The sequence below is a fragment of the Malurus melanocephalus genome, unplaced genomic scaffold (assembly GCF_030028575.1).
Source record: "Malurus melanocephalus ecotype Western Australia unplaced genomic scaffold, MMel_1.1 scaffold_272, whole genome shotgun sequence".
Lineage (NCBI taxonomy): Eukaryota > Metazoa > Chordata > Aves > Passeriformes > Maluridae > Malurus > Malurus melanocephalus.
In genome coordinates this window covers 269447-289996 of record NW_026623504.1, presented here as the reverse complement: position 1 = coordinate 289996, position 20550 = coordinate 269447, and the positions used below count along the sequence as shown (strand labels likewise).

At 41.5% G+C, this 20550-nt stretch overlaps 1 protein-coding gene across 4 annotated transcripts in view; it reads left to right on the top strand.

The window, feature by feature from the left end:
• Positions 1 to 14699, top strand: part of RPS6KA6 (ribosomal protein S6 kinase A6) — a 35543-nt gene extending 20844 nt beyond the window's left edge. For 3 of the 4 annotated variants that reach the window (XM_057376181.1, XM_057376180.1, XM_057376178.1), the window contains exons 11-22: positions 1397 to 1485; positions 1906 to 1970; positions 3411 to 3513; positions 3975 to 4099; positions 4381 to 4506; positions 4947 to 5036; positions 5671 to 5829; positions 6271 to 6432; positions 6825 to 6901; positions 7610 to 7727; positions 8753 to 8893; positions 9778 to 14699. In XM_057376181.1, coding sequence (XP_057232164.1) covers positions 1397 to 1485; positions 1906 to 1970; positions 3411 to 3513; positions 3975 to 4099; positions 4381 to 4506; positions 4947 to 5036; positions 5671 to 5829; positions 6271 to 6432; positions 6825 to 6901; positions 7610 to 7727; positions 8753 to 8893; positions 9778 to 9903 — 1381 coding nt within the window. In that variant the 3' untranslated portion in view covers positions 9904 to 14699. The remainder of the gene's footprint in view (positions 1 to 1396; positions 1486 to 1905; positions 1971 to 3410; positions 3514 to 3974; positions 4100 to 4380; positions 4507 to 4946; positions 5037 to 5670; positions 5830 to 6270; positions 6433 to 6824; positions 6902 to 7609; positions 7728 to 8752; positions 8894 to 9777) is intronic. The other variant, XM_057376179.1, reaches the window with a different exon arrangement.
• Positions 14700 to 20550: the final 5851 nt, after the last annotated feature.

Sequence of the window (20550 nt, the reverse complement as noted above, 5' to 3'; positions counted from 1 at the left end):
ACTTTTTCAGAAGTCAGAAAATGTAATTTTAAACATGTTTTATCAGCTTGTTATAGCTCYTTGTGCAGCCAGGTCTGTCAAARGTGTCCCCAKKGCAGGAYRGKGTGRGCTTTAAGGTCCCTTCCAACCCAAASCATTKGATAATTCTAAGAGCACTGAGCTGCAACAGGAACTAAAAAGCAAACCCCCTGATAAGCTTTAGTTCTTAGGCTGTGAAATACCCTGAAGTGTGCCCAGGGTATTTAGATCCCAGCAATTAAAATCTCAGGGATGAATTTGTACTTTGATTGTAGGCGTATAATAAAGATAAGAACAATGCAGTGACTTAGAGCAGCYTTATTTACACTGCTGTTGTTGTTACACTCCCTTGCTACTGTTACAGCACACCTTGTTTTGTAAGCAGCAGCTGATCAGGTGTTGCTTTATGTACAGATGTGTGGAGAGCAYTTACGTGCTCAAATTCTCATCTTAAATTACCCCAGTTACAACAGAAGCTGTTGGACTGGACAAACTGGGTGTACTGGTGCTCAGTGAGAAGAGCTGTTGGGCAAATATGTTCTCATCTGTCTTTGTGCTCAGCTAACAAAGAGTTTTCTCCTGGCACAGCAGAGCCTTGGGCCCTCTGGAGAAGGGGAGGAGGGAGAAACTCTGTTCTTCCCAGCACAGGGCACTTGGAGCATGCCCTGAGTGGGAGTTGATAGTGGTGAAAGGATGGATTAGATCACAATTTTATTTATTCATCATTCAGTAAGACCAGACCATGCAGGCTGCATTCCCTGTGAAACTGATTTTTACTTCTATCCAATTTTTTTTGTGTGAATAAAGCAGGCAGTGTATAAATAACTGTGTATGAATAAAGCAACTCCCAGTGATGCTGCAGTTCTGCACAAGAATTCCCTGCCTTGGCATCAGAGTTATCATTAAATAAAAGAAATGGTTAAGTCAGTGAGCTTTTATATGATGGCTCAATGAGGCCCTGCCCTGGAGGAATGTCAGTAATCACTTTGAGGGGGTACTTGTGGATCTAGTGAGTCTCTTCTGGCACTGAGTTCTTGGTAGTTATTTTGATAAAAACCTCCTGGTGACATKAAGATATCTTTGAAACTATTTACATACTCCTGAGATGGTTATTTTACTCTGTTTTAGCATTTAGCACTCTTGCTTTGGGGGCTTAGGCGGGGTTTGGTGGTTTTGGTCTGATTTGTTTTTTCTTAGGTTTTGTATATATTAAACCACTCACATAATACGAAACTCAAAAAGTTGATGAGTTAAGTATGTGCACTCTACAAGGCTTTGGAATAGATCCTTGATACATCAAACTGTGCAGTGAAATCTGTGTAGACAGTTTTTACTAAGATAAGTTTCTTTCTCTGACTTGTTCTCTGTTTTCTTTTAGAGCAAAGCTGGGAATGCCTCAGTTCCTCAGCCCTGAAGCACAAAGTCTCCTGAGGATGTTGTTTAAAAGGAACCCATCAAATAGATTAGGTTGGTTCATTTATTTGGATCTTTAAATAATCAACTCAACCTAACGTTTAAAAAAAAATAGTTGCTAAAGGCTTTCAAGCTCTGGGTGATCAGTAACATTTGGGTTTAGACCATTTCCTGTTTGTTTGGATCATGACTTCCTGGGCTTGACCAAGGAATGGTTCCTTCTCGGATCAGTGGCTCTTAGGAGTKAGCCAAAGCTCTGACAATGCCAGAGTGAAGAATATTCACACTGYACTTAGGGACTCCTGTGCTCTGTTTGCCTCCCTGAGTGTTTTACATCCTTGGAGTATTTCTGTATTCACAGTTCCCCCAAGTAACCATGTCTGTGCAAAGTTTTTTAGAAATGAACTAATTTTTAGTGCAATCTTCAGAGAATTTACCCAAAAGTGTGTTAAATACAGTATTTTCTTTGTTCAGGAGCTGGTTCAGATGGAGTTGAAGAAATCAAGAGACATCCTTTTTTTTCTACTGTTGACTGGAATGTGAGTACAAAAGGATTTGAATTATAAATCTGCTGTTAATTTTTCAATATGTTGTTTCATTATAGGTATTTGTATCTGAATAGGGCACAACAAACACTGCATTGCTGCTGACTGGCACATGCTGGCTTCTGCTGCAATTCCTTGGCATCTGGAGCTGCAGTATTTACTGCATRTAGAGAGTATTAATTATAAATCGTGCATTACTTATTAAATAATTAAGAGTTGCAGCATTGTCAAGCTGAAATGGTCCATTGGAGCATTTGTAGTTGGGAGAGGCTGCTGGTGTTGCCAGGAATCCTTCAGGAAAGATCTGGCCAGTGCTTCCATGCAGGGACAGCTTTATCAATAACTGTCCTGGCCTTCCCTCTCCATCACTCCTGTCCCAGTCACAGCTCAGAACTGACTCAGGTGCTCTGAGATGATCCAAAGTCTCTACAARATCACGACTCCTGGCTTCAATTTTTAATGAGCACCTTATGATTCTCCTCTGTGGTTTGCTCATCCTCTGAGCTGTTTCCCAGAAATGTTCTCAAAGCCACGATGCTCTGTGTGAAATAAATCCCCTCTGAAGCCCCTSTTTGCTGTGATGCTGCAGGAGGGTTGATGGGATAAATAAGATGTGGCTGTGCTGACAGAACTGCAGCCACACAGGGCAGTGCTGTGCTCACCTATTTCTTTGAAGCCTCTCATCATTATCCATCTGTTTCTCTCTTGTATTTATTTCTGAAAAGTGATTTTCTAGGTGTGTTTATATAGCAGCTATCTCAGAGTCGTGTTCAGCAACAGGAGATTTTAATAACAGCAAAAMTTCACTGCTTTATGTGAATACAGTTCAAAAGTTGTTGTCTTGTTTGCCTTGATTATCTACTTTTCTTTTCAAGGCACTGATGTTGAAATAAATACCAGCAGGGAAGTTTCAAAGCTCAGCAGYTCTGGCTCTTTCTTCTTTCTTTATATATATTTTTTTTAATTTGACTATCATTTGTGTTTATTTCACACTGATGTGTTGGTGACACTTCTATGTTTTTTTCTTTGAGATGAATTCATGTCCCTTGTCTGTGGTTTTTTTTTTTTTTTTTTTTTTTTTTTTTTTTTTTTTTTTTTTTTTTTTTTTTTTTTTTTGTTTAGTTAGTTTTCTTTGTAAAACTAAAATAGACTATATGTTTTTGTGCAGGAAGGTTAAGTAGCATGGGGATTTTGCATCCCCCCAAATTTTGCATAGAGATTCAACATTTTTTGACATGAAATTTTAGTTGTAAATGGGATTAATTGAAAGATTTATTGAAATATTTGGGATCTTTTCCATCTTTCCCTGATTTAGTTTGGTGGCTTAGGAAAGTCACTGGTTGAGGTCTTTGTCCTTTACCCTTTATCTTGCCATAATTACAGTGCCCATGGAAAGTTCAATGACTCTTGATTATCTTTGTCCTTCTCCTTCAGAAACTGTTCAGAAGAGAAATTCAGCCTCCATTCAAACCTGCCTCTGGAAAGCCAGAAGATACTTTCTGTTTTGATCCAGAATTCACAGCAAAAACACCAAAAGGTAACTCTGCATGGCTATAAATTGGTGAGGTTTGTGAGACAAGAGGGTCAAATTAATGTTCWAACAACAGGCAAAAAAATTGAAAGGATGCACCAGGGTTCCAGAGCTTTGAAGGATATTCCCTCAGCAGGTTTCTGTTTTTTGAATATTCTGCTAATCTTTGACTCAGGGAAAAAAAACCAGATGGAATATTAAAAGCTGGACCATGGTTTCTAGTTCTGATTAAAGTCAGACATGCGGTGTTTGGGAAGCAGTATTTAACACTCAAAGTAAACTCATTTCAGCAGTGATTGTTTTTCAGGTTGGCATTTCATTGAGAATGGCTTGCTTTAAGAAAAATTAACCATTATCATCATTATTGCTCAGTCTTTCAAGTTTCACTTCAGGTTTTCTTTTGTGATTTTTTTCTTTCCTGCTGCATCCAACTTTTAAACCCTCTTCCCATGTTTGTTTGCCCCCAGATTCTCCAGGGGTCCCACCCAGTGCAAAYGCCCACCAGCTCTTCAAGGGATTTAGTTTTGTTGCAACAACTACTGTAGAAGACCATAAAATATCACCCCTCACCAATATCCTGCCCATAGTCCAGGTAATGCTTTGTTTTGGGAAACACAAAAAACATGTCAGACTGATCAATGTTTAGTGTTTACGCTTGTTCTTTCTTTGTTGAGGAGATCATTATAAAACATGCTTCATGAAATACTTCCATGGGATATTTTTAATTTTATAAAAGGAATTGCTGTTTTTCTGGGGGTAGAATTTCAAAGAAAAATCATGAGCAAGCAGGAGAAACTTCTACTGCTGGAAACGGTGTAATGGCAAAGAGAATCTTGTTGCTTTGGGTAACCCCTTSCCTGTGTTTTTTTGAAGCAGCTTCATGGAAACAGTGCCCAGTTCACTGATGTCTATGAACTGAAGGAAGATATTGGTGTGGGCTCCTACTCTGTTTGCAAGAGGTGTATCCACATAGCTACCAACATGGAGTTTGCTGTGAAGGTATTGGAATAAATATCACTCTAAAAATACTGTCTAGTGGATTTGAAAATTTCAGCTGGTGAATTTCCCAGTTGTTGTGGTTATTTATAAGTTGCAATCTTGAAAGCTGAAAATATGGTATAATAATGAGAACACCTGAAATAAAATGAGATTCATGAGGGTGGAACTGGATTTCAGGGAGTTAGTAATGCTTGTTGAGGCCAGTGCATTTCCTTGTTCAGTGGAGCAGTAGAGGCTGCATTAATGATAGAATTTTAACAAGGATAGAACAAGAAATGAATACATGGATTGTAAAACTGGAAGATTAATTACTCATGATTAGTAAGAAATAATGAACTCTAAWTTTTTTTACTCTGTTGTTGAAATGAGGATATAAATGCAAAAACGTCTTTATTAAATAGACTCCTTTTACAAGTWGYTTTTGCTATTTTATTTTGCAGATAATTGATAAAAGCAAGAGGGATCCCTCAGAAGAAATCGAGATTCTYATGCGTTATGGGCAGCATCCAAATATTATTACTTTAAAAGATGTAAGTTCCTCTTTTTTTGCTACCTCTAGGGTAGTAGACAGTGCTCAAAAAATAAATGCAGATGTAGAGAGTTTATTGGGATTCATTAAATTTCTTTTGCATAGTAAAATATATTGGGAGAGCAGTAGATAAGAGTTGAGGGAGTGTCTTAAAGTACAACATTGTCTTGATACTATTTTTTTCTGAAGGCTTTTTAACAGACTTGAAGTGAGAAATGATGTGAAGTTTAGAGATGCCATATTTCTTCTTGTTTCACATGAGCAGCCAATGTGTTGGTGACCTGAGAAAGCAGTGGCCTGCATGTGGTGCTGTGCCAGAATGGCCCATGGAGGGGAAGAGCAGTCAGGAGTGTGGGGCTGCTCTCCTCTTCCTGSAGAAGTTGTTACACCGAGAAATTGAGTTGGGAGTGATGAATTAACAGCTTGAATTGAGAGTGATGAATTAACACTTGAGTCATGAACTCCCAGGGTGACACATGAGCTGCTTTGCACTCCCTGCTTTGGCAGCCCCTGCTGTTTGTGCTGCCCGTGCCTGTGGAGGAGGGAGCTCGCAGTCTGGAGCTGGGATTGATGGTGATGTGTGACTCCATAGCTCTATGGGTATTTATGTGATTGCTCTGTTGAACTCCCCCCAGGTTTATGATGATGGCAGATTCATCTACCTGGTCACAGAGCTGATGAAGGGAGGGGAGCTGCTGGACCGGATCCTGAGGCAGAAATTCTTCTCGGAGCGAGAAGCCAGCGCTGTGCTCTTCACCATCGCCAAGACTGTGGACTACCTGCACTGCCAGGGAGTGAGTGAGCCCTTGCACCCCCCTCACAGCCCTGAAATTACAGAGTGACAGCTCTGGAATTACCAGGCCCATTCTCTGTGCTTTGCTTGGCTTTTCACACTGCAGGGTTTTGTATTTTATCACAAAGGTGAATAATRGAAACGACTCACCCTCTTATCCTGGCAAAGCCTTTTGACTCTACACTTCATGAAACAGCAGATTTTTGTCCTCTTATGCTTTTTACCAAATGGGGATGTTAATTCCAGTTGCATTATGAGCCAGGAGGTTTTTTATTTTATTATTTGAACTATATTTTTTGGTACTTCAAAGTTGTTAAATCATAATTGTTTAGAGCTATTCATAAGGATATTCATCTAGAGAATAGCTTTTATAAATTCTAAATTACAAACAAGTGTACCTGCTCCTCCTAAATAATGGCTTTTCAAATGTCTTTGTTTAAAGGTGGTGCACCGAGACCTTAAACCCAGTAATATTTTATATACTGATGATTCAAACAATGCTGATTCCATCAGGATTTGTGATTTTGGATTTGCAAAACAACTTCGAGGAGAAAATGGACTACTTCTAACTCCCTGCTACACTGCAAACTTTGTGGCACCAGAGGTATTTCAAGCTGATGTATTTTCTTTATGCTGTTTTTGATGCATCAAATGCTTAAACTTTTCAGCAATGCTTGGAAAAAAAACCATCAACAATTCTGCTACTTTCCTTCCAGTATAATCACACATGCTTTTTAAATGCTCGTGCATGTGTTTATTATAAACCTGCTTTAAAAACAGCAGAGTCCACCCTCAAAAGCAAGATGTGAGTCTGTTGAAAATTGTAAAAAGGATGATGATCTGGGAACAAGAAATATTTTTGGTATTTATTGCAACTTGTGTATTTATTTTCTAATAATCAAATCTCAAGGATTGACTTACCCTTCCTGAGGCTGTGGTGTGGTTTGGGGTGTTTTTTTTTAATATGGCAACTCTTTAACACTCTTTGTTTCATAGGTTCTCATGAGACAGGGATATGATGCTGCTTGTGACATATGGAGCTTGGGAGTTCTCCTTTACACAATGTTGGCAGGGTGAGAATATTTCTGAGCTGTTTTGTTTACCTAAAATCCCAGAATGTTGCCTGAATCCCTGCTTCCATAGAAATGGTGAGGCATTGGCTCACGGAATGACACAGCCACTCAGGTGGGACAGGCAGCTCTGAGTCAAAGCCAAATAAATCAGGTTTAATTTACAAATAGGATCAAGGCTTTTTTCTCCCACAGCACAGGACTTGGGGGTGCCAAAGACTTCCCCCAGTTCCCAGGAGGKAATTGAGTCTGTGAAAGTATGAGGAGGTTTTCTTTTCATCCTCCAGCCTCTTGTCCTCCCACTCCATCCCCTTTACTCATTCCTGCTCCAGGCTGCATTCCTGGCTYTGTGCAGAACACTCTGGGTTGTGATCTCTGCAGTTTCCTGAGCCTCCCCACTTGATGAAGCTCTAGGCAGCATCTAGTGGCCAAATGAGAGATGTTTGCTGAATTCTGCTCTGACAGAAAAAGAGCAGATTTTTAGCCTTATGGCTAAATCCTGTCTACTAGAACTTTCTCTCTTGATAAATCTGTACTTCTTGTGTAATATTAGAAATACACACACTACTAAATATTATTAGTGTATACTCTGTGATATGTGTCTGTTGGCAGTGGGGTATTGACTCTGATTCACAAGATTTTACCAATTTCTTGCAGTTTTTACCTATAACAATGTGGTTTTGTTGGTTTTTTTTTTTTTCCTTTCAACAGCTATACTCCATTTGCCAATGGTCCCAATGATACTCCTGAGGAGATCCTAGTACGGATAGGCAGTGGAAAATTCTCTCTAAGTGGAGGCAACTGGGACACTGTTTCAGATGCAGCAAAGGTGTGAATRTGTTTGGGTTTTATATTTTTGTAGAATTCCAGTGAAATCTACTGGACTGGTCGATAAGTGTAACTTGTTATTATTATCTGCAAACTGTTGTGCAGGGAAGGATATCTGGTTCAACTTTTTTATTTAAAGACTCCATGTGTAATCAATATGGATTCTCTGGGATGGTGTTGACCTACTCTGTGGGTATCTTAATCACCAGTGTTACCTTTCAAAAAGATCAGCATTAATATTAAATATTAATATTTAAATAATTTTTTCATGATCCCTTGAAACTGCACTGTTTGTTCATTTGAGCGGTAGTGATTCAGAATGCTTGTTGGCTGCTGCTGTCTTAGCAGCAGAAATTCAYTTCTGTGTATTTAAGAATGCTTCACATTTTGTACCTAAAACAAAGGGAACATTCTGTCAGCTTGCTCATATTTGGGTTTTATTTCAAACTGTTGCTGTGTCTGTTCTGTGCCCTTCCCGCCCACCTCTCCTTGGGACCAATGTTGTAATTAGCAGCTTACTGCTAATGCTTCTGACAGGCAAAAACAAGTGTCCATTGCTGTTGGCTTTATTCTTTTTGTGGCTTCTTGAAGGAAAAATTCGTTGCTGCTGTCTCAGTGTCTGTGAATTCAGTCGTGGTAAGGAGTCAGCAGAGACCAACAGCAAAATGAACAAGGAGAGAGATTTACAAATAATAGCTTTCCTCCATAAAATCTGCCTGCTACATTTTAATAGGATTTCTAGTCTTTTAAAGATTATATTCATAGTAAACATGAAAGTCACAACAGTGAGTTCCTTTGCAATCAAGGCTGGCTCTGTTGAGCTGCTCCAATAGTACAACACATTGTTCTCAGCCTTCTGCAGTGTCAGGGCACAGAATGATCCCGTTTGTCTGCTGATCTCTGTGTGTTTGCATTGTGTTAATCCTTCCACATCGGGTGCTTCTCTCACTACTGCCATCACTGATGTTTTCAGGGCCACCTAAGCTGATTTGGACTGAGCAAAGTGTGTTTTCCCTTTCCCTGCAGGAYTTGTTGTCACACATGCTGCACGTGGATCCCCACCAGCGGTACACGGCCGAGCAGGTGCTGAAGCATTCCTGGATTGCCTGTAGGGAYCAGCTGCCTCATTATCAGCTCAACAGGCAAGATGCCCCACATCTAGTAAAGGTAAACCYACCTGGGATGCTGCTTGAGCTGGGGGCTGTGTAAGGAGTTAAGTTGGTTTAGAACTGCAGACAGAACTCTTGTTTTTTCATTTTCCTTGGTACTGACACATTTAAGCTACACAGTGAGACAAAYTCRTGGAATTGTGGAATGGTTTGGGTTGGGAGGGACCTGAGAGYTGKTCCATCCACCCCCTGCCATTGGCAAGGACAYTTYCMMYWKYCCMRGSYWSYYCMAAMCCYKKYCMRSCYKGSSYTGGRMMMYTYCMRGRGWYCMRGGGSMRSCMMMRSWTYYYYKGGSMMCCYKKKSCMRRGSCYYKCCMMCCTCACAGGCAGGAATTCCTTCCCAATAYCCATCTAAGCCTGCCCTTGGGCAGTTGGAAACCATTCTCCCTTGTCCTGGCCCTACATACCCTTGTATAAAGTCCCTCTCCAAATTATTGGTAAATAACTCTTTTTCACCTCTGTGTAAAGGAAGAGATTTTTCTATGTATTTTCTTAGGAGACAACTCAAGAACTACCTTAAGTCAGGACCTGAAYAGCCACTGAAGTGGCTGTGTTTGAGAAATTGCTGCTAATCTTGCTTGAAAGATACAAATTCTGACCTACATTAACAGATGACTCCTACCTCTAAGGTATACAAAAGAAATACAAAGGAAAGAAAAAGAAATGTCTGACACCCATGCTTAGACATTGGAAGGATTCAATAGTGACTGTTTTTTTTCCTAACAAACTGTGAAGAATTCCCACGACCTGGCATAATAAGTCTTGTTTGGTTTTAATGGAGTTAATTGAGTAATTAATGTTTAATTGCTTTATTTTCTGATTGAAACTTTTATATTTTTAAATATATATATATGAAGTATTATATATTTCCTTTTCCTCTAGGGAGCCATGGCTGCTACATATTCTGCACTGAATCACAAGACATTTCAGCCAGTGCTGGAGCCYGTGGCAGCCTCCAGTTTAGCTCAGCGACGGAGCATGAAAAAGCTCACATCCACAGACTTATAGATCCACTGGGACACCTGAGCAGACACAAGCAAGGGGGAAACCCAACAAGTGGCTCTGTTTTGCCTGACCTGTGATCAAAAGGCATCTATGGTTTCCTGCTACACTACTTGAATTCTGTAAAAGTCCTTTTTTTAAAAAGAAAAGAAAAAAATCCACAGGTTCATACTGTGTTTGTTTTACAGGCCGTATCTGTTAAATTAATTTAAACATCAGGTACACCATAATGRATTTCTCTACACTGTCCTTTGAGATCTGTTGCAAATATTCTTTCACATTCTGTATAGTTTTGCTGGGTTCAGTTAAAAACAAAACATGGTTTAGGGGACCGGTGCCAATGACCAAGTTGTACATAAAGTGTCAGTGTGAGTTTCCTTTGCTTCACAYATTTAGACCCTGCTGCAAAGGGCAAATTCTGAATTTTGTAATTGGGCACTTCATTCATTCAACTCAATTCCTTCTCCTTGTCCATGAGGTCATGCAAAGCTGAGCAATGTGATGTGCCAGTGTTCACTCATCACTGCTGGTTTGGAAGGTCTGTGTTTGCATGGTKCCAGTGACTGAGGAGTTCCTGTGCAAATACAAACCAAAGGGATGTGCCTGATCCTGCACTTCAATTTGATCACTTGTGASCCAAAAGAAATGCTGGTTGTGGCCTCTAGCAGGAAAATGACCATTTCTATCACAACTTGTGTCCTGCACTGAGCTGCAAAGTCAATATGTGCATAAACYGTCAGAATTAAGGCTCTCACAAGCACTGGTACCACTTCAAGACAGTATCATTTATATTTCCCATCCTTTAGTACAACTCCTGTGCTATTTTCCTCAGCAGCCTTTCCACTGAATACACCCAATATTAGGTTTATTTGGCATATAAGACAAACTGACACTTTATTGTAACCAACTTGGCACTTGGRGTTTATTTTTTATTTATTTGATTTTTTTTTAATAGAACGTTGCTTCTCTCTGACTCTCTTGCCGCATGTACAAATATTACAGAACAGAAATGCAAATTTCTCTTTGCCTAACTGTAGGAGTAGCTTGGGCAAATAAATAAGCCTTGCAGTGTGCCCAGATAAGGGAATTCTGACCAAGAAATTTCACAGTTATGGACAAATTCCTGTCAGCATCCTRTGGCCACCATTCATTCATTCACCCTCTCTGTCTGGTATTAGGACTTCAGCTGTTCCTAAATACTCTGATGGAGAGGAAATTAATTTCAGGGCCAGAATTATCTTGGTGTTTCCTGACTCAAAACCAATGCTAACTGCTGGTAGTTCATTCAGAGAATACATTTAGAAGTGTTTTCAAAAAGTTGTAGACACTGAGCAGCTGTAGTGACATAGCAGGATGACTTTAAATATTAAATATATTAGTGACATTAGACTGTGAAGTGACCAAAAGTCAAACATAGTTCAGACTCATTTGTCATCATTAAATTTTCAATTTTAAGACCCTGKGGCTGACAGAAATCAGCATTTTAAGACAGGAAAAAAAAACTTCCAAGAGAATTCTGGCCCAGGCACCAGGAGTGATGGTGATAACTCAGATCTCACAAGAGGTGTTGGCTGGTTTTTGCTTATACCTGTGAAGGACTTGGTGGTGTTGGAAGTATTTTTAGATAAGCTGCTTTCTTCTGTTGTGGTGGGGGAAGATGGACATTATCTGGCCAAATAGTTAGGTATGAATATATGTAGATTTGAGACTTAACAATATAGCAAACATAGGTGTGCTCTTTGTATCACGCAGAACATCCCCCAGATGGAATTTCTTGAGTGTTTGATAGATGTTGGAAGCTTTAGGGGCCATTTGTGCCTAATTTTGAGGTGCCTGTTTGAAATGCTTGAAAGCTTATCAAAGAACACAACTGCTCCCTGGAAAGCTCCTTGTTCAGTACAGAATCTGCCCCTTCTGCAGCTGGTTCATCCTCCTTTTCCTTMCTGGAGACCTTTGCCAGCAAGAATGCCTGGAAACCTCTTGTCTACACTCTGTCAGGGTCATTTTTATGTAAATTTAAAGATGGCTGCCAGAAAAATTTGAATTTAAAAAAAAAAAAAGCAAAAGTGAGGGAAATTAAACCCCTTGAGCCCAGGTCAAGGTATAATGTGGGTTGAAATGTAGTTCTAAAAGCTGTGTTGGGGATAAGAGGTAATGCAAGGCCTGGAACACAATGAAAATGTCAAACTTGAATTGTCTTCAGCTTTCCTGTAAGGCAGTAGCCGGTCTTTAATGGCTTTACCCATGAATCATTTAACAGTGTTTCTGCTGGCATTTTCTTTTAGCTTGCTTAGAAGCACCACAGTATATAAGCACCTTAAAAGCATTTTGCACAAGAGCAGTTGGAAGCAGCTGAAGGGATTCAAGTTAATGTGCAGCACGAAGGTTGTGAGGGGAAAAGAACACAAACAAGGTGGATGTTCTGATTCATAATGGAGTATTTAAAACATCTGTAAGTTATCCCTGTTTTGTGTCACCTCTGGCCTTTGGTGCCAGTGGTACTTCCGGGATAAAAGCAAAGTTTTGGTGACTGCAACATGACAAAGTTGTCTTRTCGTGGGGAAAATGTGGATATGTTRTATCTGACAGGCCAGTGTACCCTGGTATGCCAATATTGTAATCCTTGATTGGGGGGAAAAATTCCCTTGCTCTGACTATTTCAGCATATCAGTCCTTGAAATATTTGGGATATGCAGGAACACGAAAGAGTTCACTTGCAGTTTACTTTTACTGTATTTAAYGATCATCTTTGTGATGCTCCTTTGGGAATTTCTTGCCTGTTTCTCATCCCTTTCTTTYCCAACTTAGGTTTTGATATCTAAAAGTAGCATGGTCTGCTCATGAGCTGTCAGTGAAAGGTTTGAGATGGAGGAACAGGTAATGGGAATGTGCTCTGGCTGCAGTGAAAGGTTGGTGGGAATCATTTCATATCATCTGGGCACAGTTCAAGTTTACAAACTGGTTATGTTCTTATTGCCTTACTGAGGAAAAAAGTAAAATTTTCACAGACTCATAATTACACAGAAATAGGCCTTCAGAGTAAAGGCACTTCCACAGAACTAAATCTTAAATTATAAAATACTTTGGCTTTGGCTTCCTGGCAGAAAAGCTCCTGCTCTTGTGTTTGGTGATGGTCATTATCAGTAAGTTCCAGCTCTCTGGTGCACACAGAGCAGATTCCCACTGGAGCTGGAGCTCCAGGACATGTTTTGTTGTTCTTTCACAATATCTCAGTTTGTACCTTCAGTTATCCTTTGGATAAAAAGTGAGGAGCTCTGTTGTATTTCTATTCCATATCCAAAAACTCTGGCAGCAGCATGAGCCTGTGGTGGGRAGCAGAGTGCCCTTCCTGAGAGCATTGCCTGGCTGGCTCCAGCCAAACCACTCAGCTGTGCTTYTGCTGCTTTTTCCCATTCTGCCCAAAAGCAGTGAATTCCCCCTGCCCAGGAGCTTGAGGTGCAGAGCTCTGAGCCTGCTGTTGGTTTGAGGCCTCTGTTTGAATGTTGCAGCCAAAACAGGCATCAGAAACCTCACCCAGGTCAGTTGAGCTTGAATTCTGTCTTCCATTTTCAGTTCCTTTTCCAAAGSTGATCTTCATCTGTCCAATAGCTGAAATAACCTCTCACAAACTTCAGCAGGTGGGAGTTCTTGCAATGTACTTCGAGACTGGTCTGTAGAGCTGAGTTAAATGAATTACACAAGGTTGTAATAATTCTCCTGGTTTGTATCAGTGGAGTTAGGTTAAAATATCAATGCAAACACAGGGGTTTTGTACTTCTGTAGCACTTAAGTTTTTAAGTCCTATCCAAACTAAAAGTTTGCAAATATTTGTGGGAGGGGAGCAAGGAGCAGGTTTATCTTTCTCAAAGTTTCCAGAAAGCTTCTGAAGCTGGGATCATAATGGAGTCCATATGYAATCCTGTAGGCGCCCTATAGGGTTAAAAACATATAATTCTCCTTAAAAGCTTAAAATTCCAAACCCCTCTTGGGTGTGTACTGATAGCTGTTGGTAACACCCCTGCACTTCATTCACACCACACCAGCCTTCTGCATCAACATCTCTGTCCCTGCTACAGTTATTTTTTAAAATATTTTTTCCCCCAAATTATATTCCTTGGGAATAGAAGAATGGATACARATTTGAAAACCCCCACCCTTAATGTATGGCTGAAGCTGATTAAGTATTGTTATAATTTGCATAATTAGAAAGTCCCACCCAAAATCATCAGCAGCTGGTTTTTTCCTATGTAATGAAAGCAAACTTCCTCTGAAAGCTTTAAAAGATACTTAATTGATTCTATATCTTAATTAGGACTTCTTGGGCAATGGCTTATTACCAATAGTGAGTTTGAATAACCTTGAATCCTCTTGTGGGGTTTTTCACACGAGGACTGAGGATGCTTTAGGTGGATCTGCTTTGCAGGACTGAGTGTTCAGGTTTGGGTGTTTTGCATTAGGCTTTTGAGCAGTGTTTGCTAATTAATTAATTGCATTGTCATAATGTCCCAAGCACTTTGGCATCTTGCACTGATGCTCTGGTTAGAGCTGAAACTCTCCTGGCACGTGGCTAAATCTCCATAAAGGGCATTAATTGAGAACAGTGTGCAATGAATTCCATGCTCTCTGAGGTACTTCAAAGATGAAACTCTACACAAGGTCCCCGTTATCAGATATTGTAACTGTCATTTCTTTCTCTTAAGCATATTGTGGATTTTGTATCATACTGTATTTATTTCATTTAATTTTAAAAGAAATGTTTTCTTTAAAGCTCTGTATATATTGACATTAAAGTTTGCATTGTACTGCGTTCTCCTTTTCTTGCAAGGCTGGGTCTGGCAGTGCAGTGRTGTTTTTATTGGCTGCCTTCAATTACAACACACCAAAGACACCCTCAAAATTGTATTTATTTTTGTCAAACTCCCTGAATAATCATAAAGGTACAGTTTTAATTAGCTGGCAGTTCCTTGAGTACCAGAATAAAAGGGTTGCAAATTCATAATACTTTGACAGAAATCCATCACTTGTGYTTTGGAAGTTCACGTGCTCTTGTTTTTCAAATGGATATAAAAAACAATGAGCAAACATTCCTAAATTTAAAGGTATGTGAATTAGTTCATAAACGTTGCCAAAAATCTCACATACACCAAGAGCTACTTATAAATTTATATTCAGTCAAGTGTTCCATGCCACATTTGCAGTAAAACAGACATTCAGTGGTGGGATTGATGTGTTACCTCAGGGTGGGATCATCTTCCTCTCTGTTTTTTAGGTACCTATTAAATTTGACTTCACATATTAAGRAATTACTTTCCTGCAAGGATCTGGTCCTTCAAAAACAGACACTTGCATTACAAGTGACAGGAAGGACATTAAAAATTTGAGTTCAAAATCCTCCTGAAGTATTTGGTAACTGCTGGTGCTGTTTGTATTCAAAATGGTTCATAGATACTTCGAATGCACAGGAAGGTTTTCCCATGTTTGCCTCAAATCCATCTCCAGATGCTGTTTGTTCCCACAAGACACTGCTTTTAGCAGCACTGGTGTCAGAGAAGGGAGTGACTGAAGCTGTAGAACAGGCAGTAGGTAAAAAACGGTTCTAAGATGGTGATTTGCTTAATTTCTTTCAAGGTAGGCAGGAAAAAATCATCAAATTGGACAATGACTCTAAAATAATATTAAGAAACTCTAAGTCTCAGGTATTGAGATCAGCAGGCTTGGTGAAGGTATTGCTGGTGGGACAAGGGGCAAGTCCTGGATTAAAAGCCAACCTTAGGAATGTTTTGAGAAGCCAAGGACAGGGATGAGCCAAGTGTAGAAGAGTCTCCAGACTGTGACTCAATCTCATCCTGCTCCCTTTGTCTTCCTGCAAATTTTGGTTCTCTGGCGCTGTTTTCCCCATGATTCATCTCTGAAGCTTTATGGCTGTAAAGAGGCACTTCCCACGTCTCTTTTGTGCTTTTATGGGGTGCAAAATGTTTTAAGGTAAAGAAGATATTCTACCTTTGGTTGCCCCCACAGTGGGAGGAAGAGGGAGCAGGTRTCTGTTGGCAGTTTTGCCAAAATACGGATTTAACTTTATTTATTTTAACTTTGGCTTAATAATTTTCCTCCAGAACTTCTGGGCAATTTCTGCCAGAGGCTGGAGCGCCTTGTGAGCCTCTTGAAAAAMCCAGATACTGAATTTGGGGAGTGCTGATTCAGGTACTGCATCCCTAACCAGGCACCTGCCTGTGCTGAAAGCCCCGTTTGGAGGTGTTGGCAACTAAAGAGAAAATTGATAACAGAGCAAGATGCTAGAAATAGGTACCGTGTCATCTTCTCTTGTTTGGGGCTGAATTTCCTCATTCCCTGGTGAGGCAGGGATGGGGAGCAGGGATGGGGAGCAGGGATCAGGCCCAGCGTGGAGAATGGGGTGCAATTTTTCATTTCTCTGCTCTGGGGGAACAGGTACGGGGTGGTAACAGAGTCACAATGACCCCAAAACCGCTGTGGGGCTGTGCCCGGCTCGGGATGCCGCCGCTGCTGCGCCGGTCCCGGTACTCGCTGGCTCGGTCCGGGCTGTCCCGGGGGATGTGCGGGTCCCGTGCCCGCATTCCCGATGTTTGCCGGGCCCGCATTCCCAGTCTTTCTTTGCCTGCATTCCCGGTGTTTGCCGGCCTCTCATTCCCGATGTTTCCCGCATTCCCGGTGTTTTCCGTGCTCTCATTCCGGGTGTTTGCTGAGCTCTCATTCCCGGTGTTTGCCCCATTCCCGGTGTTTCCCGCATTCCCGGTGGTTCCCGTGCTCTCTTTCCCGGTGTTTGCCGTGCCCCATTCCCGTTGTTTCCCGCATTCCCGGTGTTTACCGTGCCCCATTCCCCCTGTTTCCCGCATTCCCGGTGTTTGCCGGGCTCTCATTCCCGTTGTTTCCCGGATTCACGCATTCCCGCATTTCCCGGGCTCTTGTTTCCCGCACTCCCGGTGTTTGCCGTGCCCCATTCCCGCTGTTTCCCCCATTCCCGCTGTTTCCCGTGCCCCATTCCCGGTGTTTGTTTCCCGCATTCCCGGTGTTTCCCGTGCCCCATTCCCGGTGTTTGTTTCCCCCATTCCCGGTGTTTGCCGTGCCCCATTCCCGCTGTTTCCCGTGCCCCATTCCCGGTGTTTGTTTCCCCTATTCCCGGTGTTTCCCGTGCCCCATTCCCGGTGTTTGTTTCCCCTATTCCCGGTGTTTCCCGGATTCCCGGTGTTTGTTTCCCCTATTCCCGGTGTTTCCCGTGCCCGATCCGCGTTCTCCCGGCGCAGCGCTGCTCTCCCCGCATCCCCCAGGAGATGGAGGCAGCGCCCCGCCAGCGGCTCCCGAGCMTTCCCCGGCACCGATCCCGCCTGGAACCATCCCGGGCTCAGTTTAATATCTCACAACTCTAGGAAAGGTGACTCGAAAACCTGTGTGCTTGTAAATATAATTTAGCGCACGTTTACTCTTTGCATTGGGAAATTTGCTGCAATTTAAGATGCTCTGATACTCCAGAGTTCAGCATCTGGAGTAAACCGTGCCGCAGAAAAACTCTCATGGAATTAGGATAGCAAGGCAACAATTTAGGAATAAAAAACTATTTAAGATCTTTCTTTGCCAGGTTAGAAAATGACAGCAGGATTAAGCTGAAAGTGTCCCTGCTCATGGTAAAGGCTTGGGCTAAATGGGTTTTAAAGGTCCCTTGCAACCCAAAGAAGGGATTTCCTTGTGCTGCTCAGGCTCCTGCTGCAGATGGGGGAGCAGAAAATGAACCTCAAGTTAATTAACAGCTCCAGCTGCTAATTCCCCCTGCACCARCCCAGGAATCGTGGGTTTGCTCATTCCCTGTGCCCCATGGAAAATGGTCAAACTCCAAAATAGCTGAAAAAATTCATTTAAATGCGCTGCCAGTGCTTTTTAGGGAGGAAAAAAGGGCGGATTTGAGGAACTCAGTAATGTAACTGAAAGTTCCCAGCAAACTCCTGACAAAGGCAATGTAAACTTGGTTTCAAATTAATTATTGCAAATAAACATTTGAAATGCTACAGGCCAAATTAATATTTCAGAATTCTTCACTGTTTATTACTGTGCTTAATTTTCTTACTTAAATATAATTTGGGCCTRCGGCTGTTAAGAATTTAATTTTTGAGGTACTTTAATGAATTATAAAACAWGTTTTAAACAGAAATGAATAGCTAATAAATGCCAAAAGTGATTAATTTTCTGAAACGTGCGAAGGCCTTTGTATTTAATTAAAAAGAAATGCCCTAAATTGTTGGAAAATAAAGAGAAAGAAAATACAAAGTGGATCAATTGAAGTTTGGATTAGTTTACTAAATCACAAATAGTTTTCCCTTTGCTGTGACAATATGTTCTTCCATCAGTCTCCAATCCTTCCAGGAGTCTCCAATCCCTTTTTTGCATCCTTTAGACAAGGTGGTGACAAAGAAATGCTCTGAACTCCTTCACCCTGGATGAGCAGGACTTTACCCCRTTTAAAAATTGATATATCTAAACTTTTCCTGTGATGATACAATTATCAAAGGTACATGTTTTTATAAGCCCGTGATTTTCTGATTATTTTAATATATTTGGCTTTCTTTAAATGAAAATGAAATTGTGAGAATGAGGTTTTCCTACTTTAGGCAAGCTTTTAAATATAAATTTTGAATCTTGTGTGATGCGTAAAATCATCTGCGATGGGATTTATGTGCCGAGCTTCCTGCACGCTGGGATGGCAATACCTGCCATTAATTTTTTTGTGGCTTGAAACTGAGCTTGATTTAGATGCTTTCCTCCCAAGGGAAGGGACATTTTCTAAAATCAGCCCAGTGGAAATTGTTTGGAGTTKAGAGTGAACTCACTGAAATTCCCCATGAATCAATTGTGTGCTGCCAGTGATTTACACCCTGGCAGATGCCTCCCAACGTCCTTACAAATTATCCAGGGCTACRAAGGGGATGATTTGCTGCTGGTGACACTTTGGAGACTTCAGCAGAAGTGTTTTCCTGCAGCTTCTGTTGCAGGAAGCTCCTGCTCAGCAGTGGGGTCAATAAAACAGAAATTCGGATTTTGCCGGTTATGGAGGCAGCCACAGGTTGGAAGGACGGGACTGTGCCCAAATTTTGGGCWGCTGGAGGAATTCTGGARTCTCCATCCTTGGATCAGTGAGGGAACCTGGCAGAAGTGCCCGTTTTGGGATTTTGTGGCACCGCACCCATCTCTGTTTGCTCAGTCCCCACCTTCCCCCAGCGCGGCGCGGGGAACGGAGCCAGCCCGTGGTGGGGATGTCAGGAAAACCAAAACCTGCTCCTGCCCACTGCCAGCCTGTGCAGAGCAATTATTCATGCTGGAAACCCAATGCTAGGAGACATGGGCTCGGGCACTGGGAATGTCTAGGGCTGGTAGGACCAGATCATTGTGCTGAAGTTGAATGAAAGGCGTTTTTTTTTTCATAACAAAGATAAGACAGGCAGTGAAAGACACTTTTTTTCCACGAAGGAAGAAGGCGTTATCCTGCTTTAAATGATTTAGACAGATTTTATTTTCTTGGAAAGCCATGAGGCTCTTCATGGACCATTGTCTCCAGGCTGAGTTGCTCAGTGAGACCTTTCGTCTGCGGAAAAGGGACCCAAAGGGACTGAGGGGAGCCCGTGACCTTCCACCGCTGCAAGGCAGGAGCCATAGAAATGTTTGTCAGCTTTGAAAAGAAATGGTTGCACTCGAGAGCCTTTCCTTGGAAAAATCCTTCAATCTGGAGCCGCAGTGAGGAGCAATTTCAGCGCGGATCTGCCAGGACACATGGGCTCCTTTTTAATTTCAAATAAAATATGGAAGTSAGCTGGGGCGCCTGAGCTTCTGGGATATTACCAGGAAAATATTCAATCTTTTTGTTTTGAATTCAGGYGAGGTGAGCTCTGTGTGTAATTGGTTTTCTGGAAGCAAAACAAATAAGCTTTTAATTCTGGGAGAAAACCAGGGTGACAAATCCCCCACGTGAGAGCTTGGCTTGGTGGCCTCTGCTCTGGGGAGCAATATTTGTCTGCAGAGAGAAATGCCCGAGCCCCAAATCAACCAAAACACRTGGCCACCAGCCCCAAAGGCACTCCTGCACTAATGGGAGGGTCTTTTCCATGGGGGATACTGGGATTTATTTTTTTCTTGGTTACGCTGGTTCGAAATTTCCTGTTTTGGGTTTGCAGGCAAGAACATCTTTTACTCATGTAAATGATCCATAATGCTAATTCCTCTTAAATAATCACTTTGGAATTGATAAATTGGAAAATTATGACTCAAAATCTGCATGATGATTCTTGACCTCTGTGTGAGGCAAAATTTGGAGGAAAATTCGGAGCCGTTTTCCTGTGGTTTGAAATGGGGCTGTGGTGTGAACAGAGTGGGGGCTCCACCCAAGGCACTCAGAGRAGGATGTGTCACAAGGCAATGGARAATAATTGGACTCTAAACTTTGTCCTGTTCAGCATTTTTGTGTAAGAAGGCTCAGAATTGTGCAGAGCAAGCAGACAAAGGCTTTTGTTGCAAACTACAAAATAATGATGTTCTTTTCACTGCTGGGTGTTATTTAAACAATATTTACCTGCTTAAGATATTAAAACTAATCACTGCTGTTTACATTGAGAAATTTTCTGTAACACCTTTGGG